This window comes from Salvia hispanica, chromosome 2 (assembly GCF_023119035.1).
Source record: "Salvia hispanica cultivar TCC Black 2014 chromosome 2, UniMelb_Shisp_WGS_1.0, whole genome shotgun sequence".
Lineage (NCBI taxonomy): Eukaryota > Viridiplantae > Streptophyta > Magnoliopsida > Lamiales > Lamiaceae > Salvia > Salvia hispanica.
The window spans coordinates 27,241,326-27,255,649 of record NC_062966.1 but is presented as its reverse complement, the minus strand read 5'-3'; the positions used below and the strand labels follow the sequence as shown (position 1 = coordinate 27,255,649).

Below are 14,324 nucleotides of genomic sequence, written 5' to 3'. Positions count from 1 at the left end.
TCAATTCTTCATGTCTTGCGCAGTATCTGCATAGGCAAGATCCGCATCCATATGAAAATAAATAAGATTCACATTTTCTTCTCCAGCTCCATCAACTTCTTCAGTAGCTTCATACATATAATTCAGGTCGCGCATTCTTCTTGGCTTTCCACCTAGACCTTGAGATGATTCAGGTGATTCTGGTTCTTCAATTTCACGTGCATCTTCATGTTTATTCCCGCACATGTGATTACTTGCTCCAGTATCCAAGTACATTGTGCTATACTGATCACCCACAATTTCTTTATATGTAAAAAGGGAGGTTGAAATTACCTGCTCATCATCATCTTCACCTTCGGCATAATTGACTTGTTGATTGGCCCTGGTATTTCCGGCTGTTGGACACTCATCATAGCTGTAATGCCCGAATTCATGACAAGTATAACACTTGACATTTGCTTTATCAAACCCTTGTTGATTGTAGGTTTGAGAATAACCGCCTCTGTATTGTCCATAAGAATTTCGACCTCTGCCTCGATAAGTAAAGTTTGGACATCCTCCCTCGTTTTGATAATTCCGGCCTCGTCCTCCTCGACCACGATAAGCTCGACCTCGGCCTCGGTTGTATCCACCACGCGATGTCCCGGGCTCAGACTTCTTGTCTTCATTGATTGACATCTTTGCTTGTAGCATATGATCAAGTGAAGTAGTGGCCTTTTTCTTCATGCGTTGCTCGTGGACTTCCAAGCTGCTCTGCAGTTGGTCGATTGACATGGTGTTGAGATCTTTTGATTCTTCGATAGCCGCAACGACGTGCTCAAATTTCGACGTCAAGGAACGAAGAATTTTCTCAATGACACGAACATCTTCAATGTTCTCTCCTTGCCTTTTCATTTGATTCACAATAACTAATGTTCTTGTGAAGTAGTCTGAAATGCTCTCCGTTTCAGACATGGCCAAACTTTCAAACTCACCTCGCAGGATCTGCAGTCGAACTCGTATCACCTTATCAACGCCGGTGAAAGCATTCTTCGGAATCTCCCAGGCTTGTTTCGACGTGGTGGCTGCACTTACTTTCTCAAATGTGGTTTCATCAATACCTTGATAGATATTGAATAATGCCTTCTTGTCTCGTTTCCTTGCATCTCTGAGGGCGTTCTTCTGGTTGTTCGTCAGTGCATCTTCGGCTTCTTGGGAAGCAAGTTCGGTGAAGCCGTCTTGAACAATATCCCACAACTCTTGTGATTGCAACAAGACTCGCATCTGAATACTCCAATTTCCATAATTGTGTTTCTCTAATTTGGGAATTTGGGGTTGGACCATGTTCAACGTTGCCGCCATAGGTAGGATCGAGTGGCTCTAGATACCAGATTTGTTGGAGATTTGACACACAAAATATAAGAACACTCAACAAAGATGAAATATGGAGGATAAGTATTTATAGGCTTCTCACAAAGGGATTACAAAATACAATCAAACGTGCTTCTGCACAACAACAAAAACTCTCACAATTTTCCCAACTTAGAGCTACGGCTCTTTTCCACTCCAACTCACACAATTCCTTTTCTTTCTTTCTATCTAAGAGCTTCAGCTCTTACAAACACTCACTCTTCCTTTCTCTCTACTATAAGCTACGGCTCATTCTCTCTAAATCTCATTCACTACATTTCTTTTTCTCTTTTTCTTATAATACAATGAAGCAAGTACTACTATTTATAAGTAACTAAAGTTGATATATTGCTAACACATGCATGCTACGTGTCCTAATTAGTTTAATTAGGAAGATATCATATAATGACCACATACTCCACCGCCTTACACGTAATGCAATTGTGGCTTCCTTTTAGCCATGAAAACTTCACAAGATTTCATCAACTAAGATGAGGTGGTGATGCACCTACTTCATCATTTTTCTTAATCTTGAAGCAATTGAGTTTAATAAACTCAACATAGGGCTGGTCAAGAGGCGAGATTCGATGTCAAAGGGACCGAGAATGGGAAGCTCAACATTTGGTATAGTTTTGGGGAGATGTTTAGCGATCAGGAGCCCTCCTGTTGGGTAGAGGAGCTCAAGAAAGGGCTCAAGGTCGTGTTCGTGGTGATGGTACATTGGATGTGGTTCGCCTTGACCGGAAGCATGTAAGATTTGTTTTCTAATATGGATATATCATGTCAAATATTGGAATGTTTCTTCATGTTTATATTAGATCTTTCTTCTTTAAGAAAGTACTAGTAAAATGTGTGTATGATTTGAGTTTTGATCTCACTTTAAATTGAGTTTTGGATCAAATTCGTATTTTGGTCATATGTTTAGCACCAAAAATGACCTTTACTCTTCTACAAATTCATGTTAGGTCTTTCTTCTATAAGAAAGTAGCAAAATGTGTATTTGTATACATGTCTCATTGATTTTGATCTCAATTTAAATTGTTTTCTTCGTCCTCCTCTTCCCCGTTTTATTAGTAGCGTTAAGTCTCTTCAGAAATATTTAAACGACCGAGAAAACCCCTTTTTTTTATCAAACATATCTAGGGTTCAATCTCCATCGGTCTCGTACCGGCCGGTTCTTCGGTCCCAAAACGTGGTCGATGTGGCTGTTTTCTGCACTTCATTAATGTTAAATTTGCTGTCTTAGTTGATTTTTGCAGGGAATTATTGGAGTAGGAAAGGTTGAGATTAATTTTGGTGAATGGTTTTATTGCAGTATATAAAGTATTTATGTAAAAATAAGGGTTTATTTTTTCTCATAAACATTAATTTCTGGCTCTAAATAACATGAATTTAGTCCTAATTTCTTCAATAACTTGTTATTTATCTCTCCTCGTTACCGTCTATATATCTCTAGTAATTAATTTCATATCACCCATGTTGTAGAATGACAAGATATACACAAAATGTGTCTTCTCTTTTCTTCTTCTCTTTTTTTTTTCAATCAGAAGGCACCGTGTAGTCGGCCACGAAATTCCACCTTGGTCCCCACACGCATGGGAATTTTTTCCAAGGGAATATTATTGGCGTGAAAATGGTTGATATTTATATCGGTGATTCATGAATGGTTTTATTTTGAAATATTAATCAAATGGTTATATGTATGTCCAATATTTTTATTGAGCAAAAAAAGTCCTACATTTATAAATTTTACCACAACAAACGTTTGAGGTGCATTTGTTCTAAACAATTAATATACTATTATAAATTAGGCCCCCTGAAGAAAAAATAAAAATAAAATGTTAAAATATACTTCCTTCGCCCCAACCCAATAAATATGAAATTCTTGGTCAAGTTGGTACAACTAGAAATAAAACCCGTCCAATTCATTGGTACAACTAGAAATAAAACCCATACTTTCAGAGAGATAATTCCGGTGGAATAAGGCTTCAATAGTGTAGACCCTTTCGTCCCAATAAATAAGTGATCTTCTCCAAAACTGGGCACAAAACCAATTATATCTGGGAAAGTGAACAACCTTTAAAGGCTAGAGAAAAATAGAGATGATATTTTATCATTTATATAAATATTTTATTTTTAATAAAATAACTTAAAAAAAAATGTTTTATTTTTAGTGACACATATATAGTATTAATTTTGGCTACCGCTTTTTAAAGCTTGTGACTAATAGAATTGGTCCAATATTTATGACTTCTTTTAGTAGTCTTCCATTCTAAAATTCTACTACTAAAGTGACACATGTAATTTTACTATAGCGGGTCACCGAGACCTGTACAACATACGACATGGACCATATATATCTTTTAATTTGGTTGAAATTAAAGTAGACTTTTAAGGAATGAAGTCAGTGCAAGGGTAATATAGTTTAGAAGACTAGAATTTAATGAATTATTCTAAGGTGAAATACAAGGTAATATAGTGAAGAAAAAACATCTAATCACTTATAGTCCAACGAAAGGAATAAAAATTTTTTCTAGAAAAGAAACGGATGGAATATTAAATATTCCAACCAACGTGGAGTGGTCCCACACGCATAATAAAGGTGACGATAAACCTTTGGCAATAAAAGGAAAATTGAAACAGATGGAGGGAGGGAGTAGAAGGTTGGGTGCATTTTGTGGATTCATATGCTGAATTGTTTGGTATTTGAATAAAATAATCCTAATAACTTTTCAATTTCCCCAATTTTATTTCAGCGACACCGATTTCAAATATGAAAAAATTCAAACAAATGGAGTACAGACTCTATAAATCTACTATCATTACTTTCACCACATTTTTCCTCATTCTCTCTTACTTTATCAATTGCACATTAAAGCTCGTGTCATTCACAATTTCATCTATTTATAAACACTATATTATATCATTAAAATATTGATTTTATGCAATTTTCTCATTCGTGTAGAAGACAACGTCTTTTTAGTGGTGAATAGCGACAAATGTCGTATAATTACGGCTAATTATGTTGTTACTTTTTTTTTTGGATAGGTATATTAACAACTGCGAGTAGTGGAAAAAGCGCCAGATGATTGTAGGGTGGCGGTGGATGAGGGGAGGAGGGCGATGCTGGTTTGTAGGGTGATCGCCGACAGGGTAAAGAAGAACCCGGGGGGGAATGTGGAGGACTATGACTCCGTCACTGGTTTTGTAACGTCTCATATCAAGTCTGACAGTGAATAAGACACTTCTCTTAAGCACGAGTTTAAAAAAATTAATAATTAAGTAATTAATATGTGGAGAGAGAGTAAAATAAGAGAGAAATTAAAAATAGAGATAAACACATGTCCAATAATTAAGGTTGCGAGTGAATGAAGTCTGTATGAAGAAAAAAATATGGCTGTTTTACATACAATGAATCGGCATGTATAATAGACGTGTTTACACTTCGCTCAATGAAGAAAAACATATGGCTATTATGAATGATTAATAGATATTTATATTATAAATAGAGTGGGGGATTTATGTTAATCATACTAAATTACTAACCAAATGTATCACTGATCAACTGCTTAATTCGGCTATATATAGAAATTCAAGAAGGCATAAGTATATAATAGAATCAAACCCCATTATTGCCAACACTTACTTGAAAAGCATATCCTGGCCTGCGCCTGCGCCTTCCTGTTGCGGCTACAATTGTAGCATAGATCTTGTGCAGAGCCGCAGCTGCTTCAATCATGTTGATTCTTTCATCTGCTGAGGTGAATAAACATTTCATTGCCAATTCAAATATGGACAACAAACATTGCTCCTTTGCATAGTAATGTTGATCTTCTCCTGATAACAAAGCAGGCGCCGCTATCCCCGTTGCTGCATTTTGCTCCAATGCTTCACTTACCCATTCTTTTAAGCTCCTTTCTTCACCGAACATATCATCTGTTGGCTTCTTTCCTGTGAACATCTCCAATAGCAGTATCCCGAAACTATATACATCTCCATTTATGGACACTTTGCCTTCCATTCCAAATTCTAATAGTATCACATGCATTTACCATATACTAGGATGATTAGATAAAAAAATTTAATTTATGATGAAATTAAAGTTTGACAAATTAGCATCATGCATCACCTGGTGCTGCGTAACCTATGGTTGCCACCGTTTGTGTTTGAATGACGGTTTCTCCTCCGTCAAAAAGCTTGGAAATACCAAAATCGGCAAAATGAGCAGTCATGTCTTGATCAAGCAACACATTACTTGGCTTTATATAACAATGAACAACTGGGAAGGTATGACCATGGTGAAGATATTCCAAGGATGATGCAACATCTATTGCTATTTTTAGTCTCTGTATAAGATCCAAACAATACATATCAGAGTGTAGCCACTTATCCAAGCTCCCATTTGGCATGTATGTGAGAATAATTGCTTTAAACTCCGTGTTACAACAACATCCAATAACTCGGACCAAGTTTCTATGTCGAATGTTGCTCAATATAGTAGTTTCAGCATCAAAGCTCTTTGCTGCTCCTTGTAGGTCCAAGTTGAACACTTTTACCGCAACTTTCAACCCATCGGAAAGTATTGCTTCGAATACAGAACCAAAACTACCTCTTCCAAGTAGGTTGGTTTCACTAAATGAACTTGTTCCTCGTTCAAGTTCTATATAAGAAATTCTTCTGTATTCAGCAGTTGGCGGTGAAGTATCAGTAGAGAGTGCTACTTTCTTCTGTTTACGCATTCTTACGAGAGTGAGTTTCACAATGACCACAACGACAACTATAACCAATGAAGGCACAATGAGTTTCTTCAACCATGATTTATGGTGATTTTCTAGGCATGGTGGAACTTGAAAGGCTACTTGACCGCAAAGAGCTAAGTTGTGGGAAAAAGATTGAGCAGTGAAATGTCGACAATTACTTAATGAAGAGAGAAATGTCAATTCATGGGTTGGAAATTCTGCTCCACTCAAATTATTTTCCCAAAGGTAAAGTGTTTGTAGGAGTTTCAAATTACCAAAGTGGGGTATGGAGCCACTAAATGAGTTGGTAGCCAAGTCCAAATTTGTGAGTTTAGAAGCATTGGTGATGGAGCTAGGAATTGGGCCACTTAGTCTGTTACTGGCTATATAGAGAATTTCAAGATTGACAAGTGAATTACCCAAATCTGATGGTAGTGTACCAGAAAACTCATTGAATGACATCTCTAACCACTTCAATGTGGAAATGTTGAATATGGAAGATGGGATGACTCCATATAAGTAATTGCCGAACACGTCGATAACCTCGAGTTTTGGCAGAGTGCCAATCTCTTGTGGTAATTCACCTGCCGGATATACAAACATAATCGAGATGGTACAATGAATATTACAATATTATACATAAAAAATTATACTCCCTCCGTGCCTCGGTAGCTGAGTCGTATTCCCACTGTAGCAGAGTCATTTCCTTTTTTAGCATAAAGCAACAACTTTTCTTCTCTCATACTTTATTCTCTCTTCATCTCTCTACCTTTTTTCTTTTCTACTTTATTATTCATTTACTTACCTCACTTAACACAATGTTTCTTAAATCCCGTGCCGAAAAGAAACGCCTCTACTAAAGAGGGACGGAGGGAGTATAATTCACCTATGCAAATTGAAGTTTATCATTGTCAATTTGAAATAAAACTCTACTACCTTCTTCCTGCAATAAAAGTCACATTTTGCCATTTGGTTCCGTCCCACAATAAGAGTTACTCCCTCCGTTCCAGAAAGTTTATCACATTTTTCCATTTCCATCCGTCCTATAAAATTTGTCACATTTTACTATTTTACCATTTTTGGTAATGGACCTCATATTCCACTAACTCATTCTCACTCACATTTTATTATAAAACTAATACTCCCTTCGTCCCACTCTAAATGAAGCATTTCTAATTCGGCACGAGATTTCATGCAGTGTTGTTTTGTGAGTTAGGTGGAGAGAATAAAGTAAGAGAGAGAGGAAAAATAGAGAGTGAATTTTCATATTTATAAATATGTCATTTAGGGTGGGACATTCCAAAAAGAAAAATGTGTACACATAGAGTGGGATGGAGGGAGTATATAAAAGTAGGACTCATATTCCACTAATCTTTTCAACTCATTTTTCATTGCATTTCTTAAAACCCGTGCCCGGTCAAAGTGTGACAAAACTTATGGGACAGAGGGAGTACATTTCACTTTTATCATAAATGGTAAGTAGACTCCACATTCCACCAACTTATTCCACTCAAATTTTATTATAAAACAAATATATAGTATAAGTGAGACCCGTAGTCCACTAATTTATTCAACCCATTTTTTTTTACATTTCTTAAAATCCGTACTCATACCAAATATGACTCCTATTATGAGATAGTGGTAGAAATTATTTCTAAAATTTATTAACAGGCTGTATATGCTTAAGATTTTTTTGTTATCATATAAATTGTTAAAAGTCCATACTTGCAAAATGGAAAAGTTGTTGCCTGCTAGGTAGAATCCAGATAATGTGATGAAATCATAAAAAGGACGGAATGATCATGTACAATGTACCTGTCAAATTATTGTATCCCAAGTACAACTCTCTAAGCGTGCTCATATTTCCAATTGTACTAGGGATGTTTCCACTGAAATTGTTGGATCCTAGATCTAACGTCTGAAGATGTTTGCATTTCCATATATTTGGTGGAATATCACCTTCAAGTAAAGTTATAGATAGATGAAGTTCATTTTGGGCCCAATCAAAGAGGTTGAAGATATTTGTTTGTCAATTTGAAATTATAGATATAATTATTTTTTTTAACTTTTTAAAAGTAAAGGTAAATTTTGGTCTTAAATATATAATCAAAATACGAATCCGGTCCAAAACATTCACATTTTGAAAAACAGATCCATAACAAATGAAATCCTTGTTGAAATGGTCATTTTTTACGGTTCCGTCTAAAATCTAACGGTTATGCCACTATACAATTAGCGTTGACCGTTAGTTTTTTTAAGGAACCGTAAAAAAAAAGATTACTTCAGCGACATTTTCATTTGTTATCGACCCAATTCAGAAAAAAGTAAATGTTTTATATACATCTTGGCCAAATTTGTATTTTAGTCATATATTTTAGACCAAAATTGATCTTTACTCTTTTTTCAAGACCAAAATTGATCTTTACACTTATTTTAATAGTATAACATAAAAAATGTCACAAATGCGTTGATGAAAAAAGGAAAAGTTGTGACATACCTGTCACAACTTTGATATTATGGGATCGACATACCTGTCAACTTGTTATAATCAATTCCTGACAAGCTATTGTCAGATAAGCTCAATTCTGTCAAGGAAGAAATGTTGAAGATTGAACATGGAATATCTGCGGTTAAAGAAGCACTGTCGATATTTAATATCTCTAGTCTCGAAAGATTTCCTATTTCTGGTGGAATTCCTCCTAAAATTATAAAATAACATAATGAGAAACTTCTTATAAAAAAATTTAGTGTGTAGATCAATTTTGCATATAAGGATATGAACTATACAATAGAAAAAAAAAATTAATACCTCGAAAACCATTAATGTATCCCAAGTACAACTCTGTAAGCATTTCCAATCTCCCAATTTCTGGAGGAATATTGCCACGAAATTGTTGAAGGATAATGACAAGATCTCAAGACGTGTGCATTTCCATATATTTGGCGGAATCTGCCCTTCAAGTAGGATTTTTCCCCCAGCGGGTCAACGACGAAACCCGGGTTGTCTACATGTCAATTTTAATCCTATTTGTCACTAAATTGATTACTTGGATCCTATTTGGCACAATAATGCATATAGTCACAATTATTACATAACAAATGACAACTTTTGAATAAACAAAACACAACTTTAACATTTTGAATTATGCTATTCGGGTCGGCAATGTGCTAATCGGGTCGGGTTGGGAAAATCCTAAGAAAATGAAAGTTCGTGGTTTTAAAAATAAATCTCATAGTTCATGGGAAAAATCAGAATTGAGGGAAAGATTTTAATTTAAAAAGCCAAAAACCCTTAATAAAGTAGTATGCATATTACGAAACATAAAGCTACACTTGTAAATAGAACTAAGCATAATAGAAAAACTTAACATAAACATATGCATATCCAAAAACACACACAACAAACAAAAACATATATACATACATTATGTAATAACAGAAATTGTAATATGTCAAAATTTTGGAACGTGTCAAACTTTTTTTTCTTTTTAAATTATGCAAACAAATCTATCAATATATAACGGCTCCATTGATACTTTTATTATATGCTGTGCGAATTAATTTAATAATATAAAGAAAAATATAATGACTTCTATAACTAATTTGTATTGACTCTAAATTGCCACCTCAATTTTGTTTGGAGGTTCAATGTATTGACCAAAATGTCCAGTTTGCTTTGATTATTATGTAATTTCAAGATTAATCTACTAACTTTATTGGGACCCTTTGATGGCATTGTAAGAATACATATTTATGCAAAGATCAAAGGCTCATGCGATCCCACAAATTGAATGATTTCGTGTTATAGTGAAATGGTTCGTGCTAAATGAAAGTTTCATGTGATCATATGCATTGAATGATATGTGATAGAACAAATTCATAAACAAATCAAATGTCACATAATCGATCATATTTTTTGTTCAAATGTAACTATATACATTGAGAATTTTTTTAAAAAAAATTGATAATGTAAACATATTATCTTATTAATTCATTTTTTAATATTATTATTAGTATTATTTTAGTTTTCTTGTTCAATCACCGATAGTTGGTACTTAGTGATGGAATACACTAAGATAATTAATGTAAAAGTAGTATTCACTTGATTATTTACTAGAATGTTGGGTGCAATTTGTCAATTCGTATGCAGAATTGTTTAATGTTCGCCTAAATAATCCTAATCAATTTTCAATTTGCCCCAAACGATATTTCATCGAGACCGATTCACTACGCGTAAATTGACTGGAACTCAAGTACTTTTTAATTAGGTAATTAATGTGACAGAGAATCAAACGCCGTAATTGTGACTACTAATAGAAAAATATCTCTCGTATAAATACTGAAACAACATATATAGGGAGTTAATTAAACAGCTAAGCTTCATTTTGGGGTGGAGTGGAGACCATATGGTCTTACCTTGTATACAGTCTGACTCAGGTTCGAATTCGGCCTAGAATGACTCAGGATTGGGCCCATGATGACCCAAGTTTAGGGTCGTGCCCTGAATGACCAAAGTCGATTGCATTGCATTAGATGTTCCCGATGTGGTCTTGGTTAAAAGGGGAGTTTGTCGGGTGCAAACCCATACCACATCAAAGAAAAGAAAGTTGGAAACAATATATAAGTGCTTCTCAAGTTCAACGGGCTTAGCAAAAGGCGGATGATATTATACGAATGAGTAGTCGACGGTTCTAAGAATAGCCTCAAATTGTACTGATCTATCGACAAAGTAGGAGAGAAAAAAAATACACAGTGAGAGAGTTTTCTCAAATATAAATGAGACTTATTTTATTGGACCGACCAAAATGGAAAAATGTGAATATGTTTTCGTGGACTAATGAAGTGTTATTTTGACTTCTTCTTAGTTTATTATAAATCGATTATTCTTCAAGTTAAAATCCTAGACTAAAACTACGCACATTCTTTATTTCTCTTATGTTTTACTACCTACGTCCCTTTAAATTAAAGTAGAAACTATTTTTATTTGACCGTCCCTTAAAAATAGAAACTTCCAACAATCTACTAATACCATTTTCATTATTTTTTATAATCATCTCTCTTACTTTACCTATTTTTATCACATCTTTCTTACTTTACCAATTATTCTCTCCCACTTTGCCAATTGTACATTAAAATTCGAGCTGTTTCAAAAGTTTCTATTTCTCAAATTACTTTTAAATTCAATTATACAAAAAGAACGTTTTGAACAATTATATTCTGTATATTTATTATATATTAGAAATTGAGAATAAAAATGTGAAAAAAGCTATGCATAAAGTTTCTGGTTTAAATTTATAGTATAAGACTATGTAATTTGTAAAAAAGATTGTTTTGCCTGTTTGAGGTGTTGGGTTGAAGTTTTTTGGTTTGAGTTTAAACCATTGGGGTTTAACATTTTGAAAATGATTCTTTTACAGCTATCTGGGGGTGACATATCAATTTAACCTAATATTTTTAATTCTTTTACAGCTATCTGTGGGTGACATTTCAATTTAATTTAAAAATTTTAATTCTAACATCATAGTTGTCAATGATTCACATTACAAGGTTGTCAATTTCCATGAGGCTTCCAATCAAGATATAGTAATTATTATGGTATAGTAACATATATTGACTATACGAATGAAGTTCCTACCAATTTGTTTTCTTTGTTGTCTCTATTAAGTTTTCTTTAATTTTTTACACCCCCAACCATTTGACTAATTAAGGGAAACTTTCTCTAATGAATCATAAACACATGTAAATAGCCATCCATCCATGAACAAACGATCACAAGAGAACCCCCCCTGCCAATTCTAACAAAATCACACCAATATATTTTGATGGACTTCAGAAAATTTGAAATAATCCTTGTTTCAGCCAAAAACCTCCCGAATATCCGGTGGTTCGGGAAGATGAAAGTCTATGCCAAGGTTTCCTTCAACGGAGAACCTAAAACAAGCAAGCGAACCACCGTGGACATGGCCGGAGAGTCAAACCCTAGATGGAACTTCACTCTCAATTACACTATCAACAAGGCCTCTCTCCGCGACCCAGGATTGGAGGTGGTGGTGAGGCTCTACTGTCAGAGAGTGCTGGGAGACAAGTACATCGGTGAAGTCAAGATACCGGTCAAGGTTCTCTTTGACTCAGGTCATAGGGCTAAAAATGAGCTGAGCTTCAATGTGGCGGGGGCCGGGGATGGGAGGCTCAACATTTTGTATAGTTTTGGGAAGATGTTTATGGAGCAGGAGCCCCCAGCTTGGAAGAAGGCGCTCAAGGTCGGGTTCGTGGTGATGGTACAAGGTACGGGGTTCATTTTCACCGGAGGTAGCTTAGATTTGTAAGGACGAGGACGAGGAGGAGGATGACATTGGTTAATTAATATTGATGTATCATATCAAAGATAGCTTGTTTTCTAATTTCTTTATTTTTGGTATGTTTCTTGATGTTTTTATGAGGTCTTTCTTTCTTCCCTAAGAAAAGAAGCAAAATGTATCCATGATTATATGTATACGCATTACAAATTTGAAAGTCAAGTTTATTTATGATTTTTTTCTCACTCTAAATATAGAAAGCGTACATCTTGAGCGGAACAAATTTTTAAAAAAAAATGTGAACATCAATAAGACAGATGGAATAATATAGTACTAATAATGTTAGATTTGGATTCCTAAAATATCAAAAAATTTCGACAAAGTATGTCTTAAAGAAGTTCAGAAGTAAAATAGGAAAAAATAAATGGAGAAGAACCTGAAATGTGATTGATGATTTTCCAGAGATATGATGTGGTAATATTTAGGGACCTAAAGCGTACGAATCTAATTTTTCAGGGACCAATTATGAAGTTGAGTCATTGACAACAACCTTAAATTTATCTCTGAATATAATACAGTTTGCAATAAAATGTAATCCATCTAATTACATTAATTATAATTTACCCAATCGTTCATATATTGAGGTGAATACAATTGTGAAAATCAAAATTCACATAAGCGTTTTCAAAACTTTGTCTTTATATATTGATGATGGTCTCTCTTGTACGACAAAACACATCATATGACAAAAATCTTAGAAAATAGATAAAAATGATGGTTTTAAAAATGGAATTCCTTGTGTTGATGGCAATGGTGGTGATAATGTGATATTGATATCTACTGTAGCCAAGGGCGGACCTAGTAAGCAAACTATTTTTCTACTATTTTTATTTTGTATTTTAAAATTAATGTAAATAATTGAGAAATGTCTTTTTCCCTTATCAAATTAATAGTAAGAATATTGCAAAAATAGCTAAGCCCTTACTAACATTTTTTTCTGCGTCCGTCCGACTATAGTTGGTAGCACGGAAAATACATTTCAGAAGTGCCTGGGGGAATGCTTGGTATCATGCGCCGATATCGATGAAGATGTTTGTTTTGACAAATACAATAACTCCGACTATAGTTGGTAGCACGGCAGATACATTTCAGAAGTGCCTGAGGGAATGCTTGGTATCATGCGCCGATATCGATGAAGATGTTTGTTTTGACAAATGCAATAACTATTGCAGGTCATTGCCTCCCCTAAAAACTCAAAGCAACACCAGTCTAGAATAATATGTGTGTTCGCTATGAATATGCAAACCAGTGTTGTGATGATTAATAATCAAATAGTAGTGTTCGATCTTCTTTTTCATGTTGTTTTTATAGGGTTTTATATTGTTGAAAAGTAAAATGCACAAAATAAAATGATAATGCAGAAAATAAAAGAATACTGAATAACTTTAGAGATTACACTGTGATTGACTTGATGATTGTCTAAATGGTTACACAACCATTTATAAGCTCTAATTCTAGCTATATATGAAAAAAAAAATATTTTCTAATTATACCAATATCTTATTGATTTGAGTTTCTATAATCTTTAGTTGATTTTCTTCATTATTCTTGCTACTATATCATCTCTTGATTTCTTGTTCTCTTGTTAATTGATTTCTCCATTCCAACACATATTATAAGAGGGGTGTGTTATATTGCTTAACTCATTCGTAAATTGCTAACTACAACTAAATGATATACATTAGATCATTAAATCAAGGCGTAAGATCATTCAGTCTCTAATATTAATATGGTGTAAAAAAAATATCAATTAGGAGTGTTAATATCAATTAATTAACGAAAGGTTAGTTATAACTAACTTTTAAAAAATATTTTAAAACTTTAAATGATTATAACTATCTTAACTTAAATTATTTATTTA

At 34.1% G+C, this 14,324-nt stretch overlaps 2 protein-coding genes across 2 annotated transcripts; both read right to left on the bottom strand.

The window, feature by feature from the left end:
• LOC125206640 lies at window positions 1-1,320 on the bottom strand. The gene has a single exon (XM_048105882.1). The coding sequence runs from the start codon at window positions 1,318-1,320 to the stop codon at window positions 1-3; it is 1,320 nt and encodes a 439-aa protein (XP_047961839.1).
• Window positions 1,321-4,901: 3,581 nt separating this feature from the next.
• LOC125206639 (probable LRR receptor-like serine/threonine-protein kinase At3g47570) lies at window positions 4,902-8,959 on the bottom strand. Its single transcript, XM_048105880.1, has 5 exons — window positions 8,917-8,959; window positions 8,639-8,806; window positions 7,923-8,066; window positions 5,498-6,691; window positions 4,902-5,397 (listed from the first exon to the last, which is right to left on the bottom strand). The coding sequence occupies exons 1-5, from the start codon at window positions 8,957-8,959 to the stop codon at window positions 4,988-4,990; spliced, it is 1,959 nt and encodes a 652-aa protein (XP_047961837.1). The 3' UTR covers window positions 4,902-4,987.
• Window positions 8,960-14,324: the final 5,365 nt, after the last annotated feature.

Bases quoted from the DNA above. Each gene is read 5' to 3' on its own strand.
- LOC125206640 (XM_048105882.1), bottom strand. From the start codon at position 1,320: ATGGCGGCAACGTTGAACATGGTCCAACCCCAAATTCCCAAATTAGAG.
- LOC125206639 (XM_048105880.1), bottom strand. From the start codon at position 8,959: ATGCTTACAGAGTTGTACTTGGGATACATTAATGGTTTTCGAG. The intron at 8,807-8,916 runs GTATTAATTTTT...TTATAATTTTAG, and splicing joins ATACATTAATGGTTTTCGAG to GAGGAATTCCACCAGAAATA. The intron at 8,067-8,638 runs GTATGTCGATCC...CTTTACTTGAAG, and splicing joins TGATTATAACAAGTTGACAG to GTGATATTCCACCAAATATA.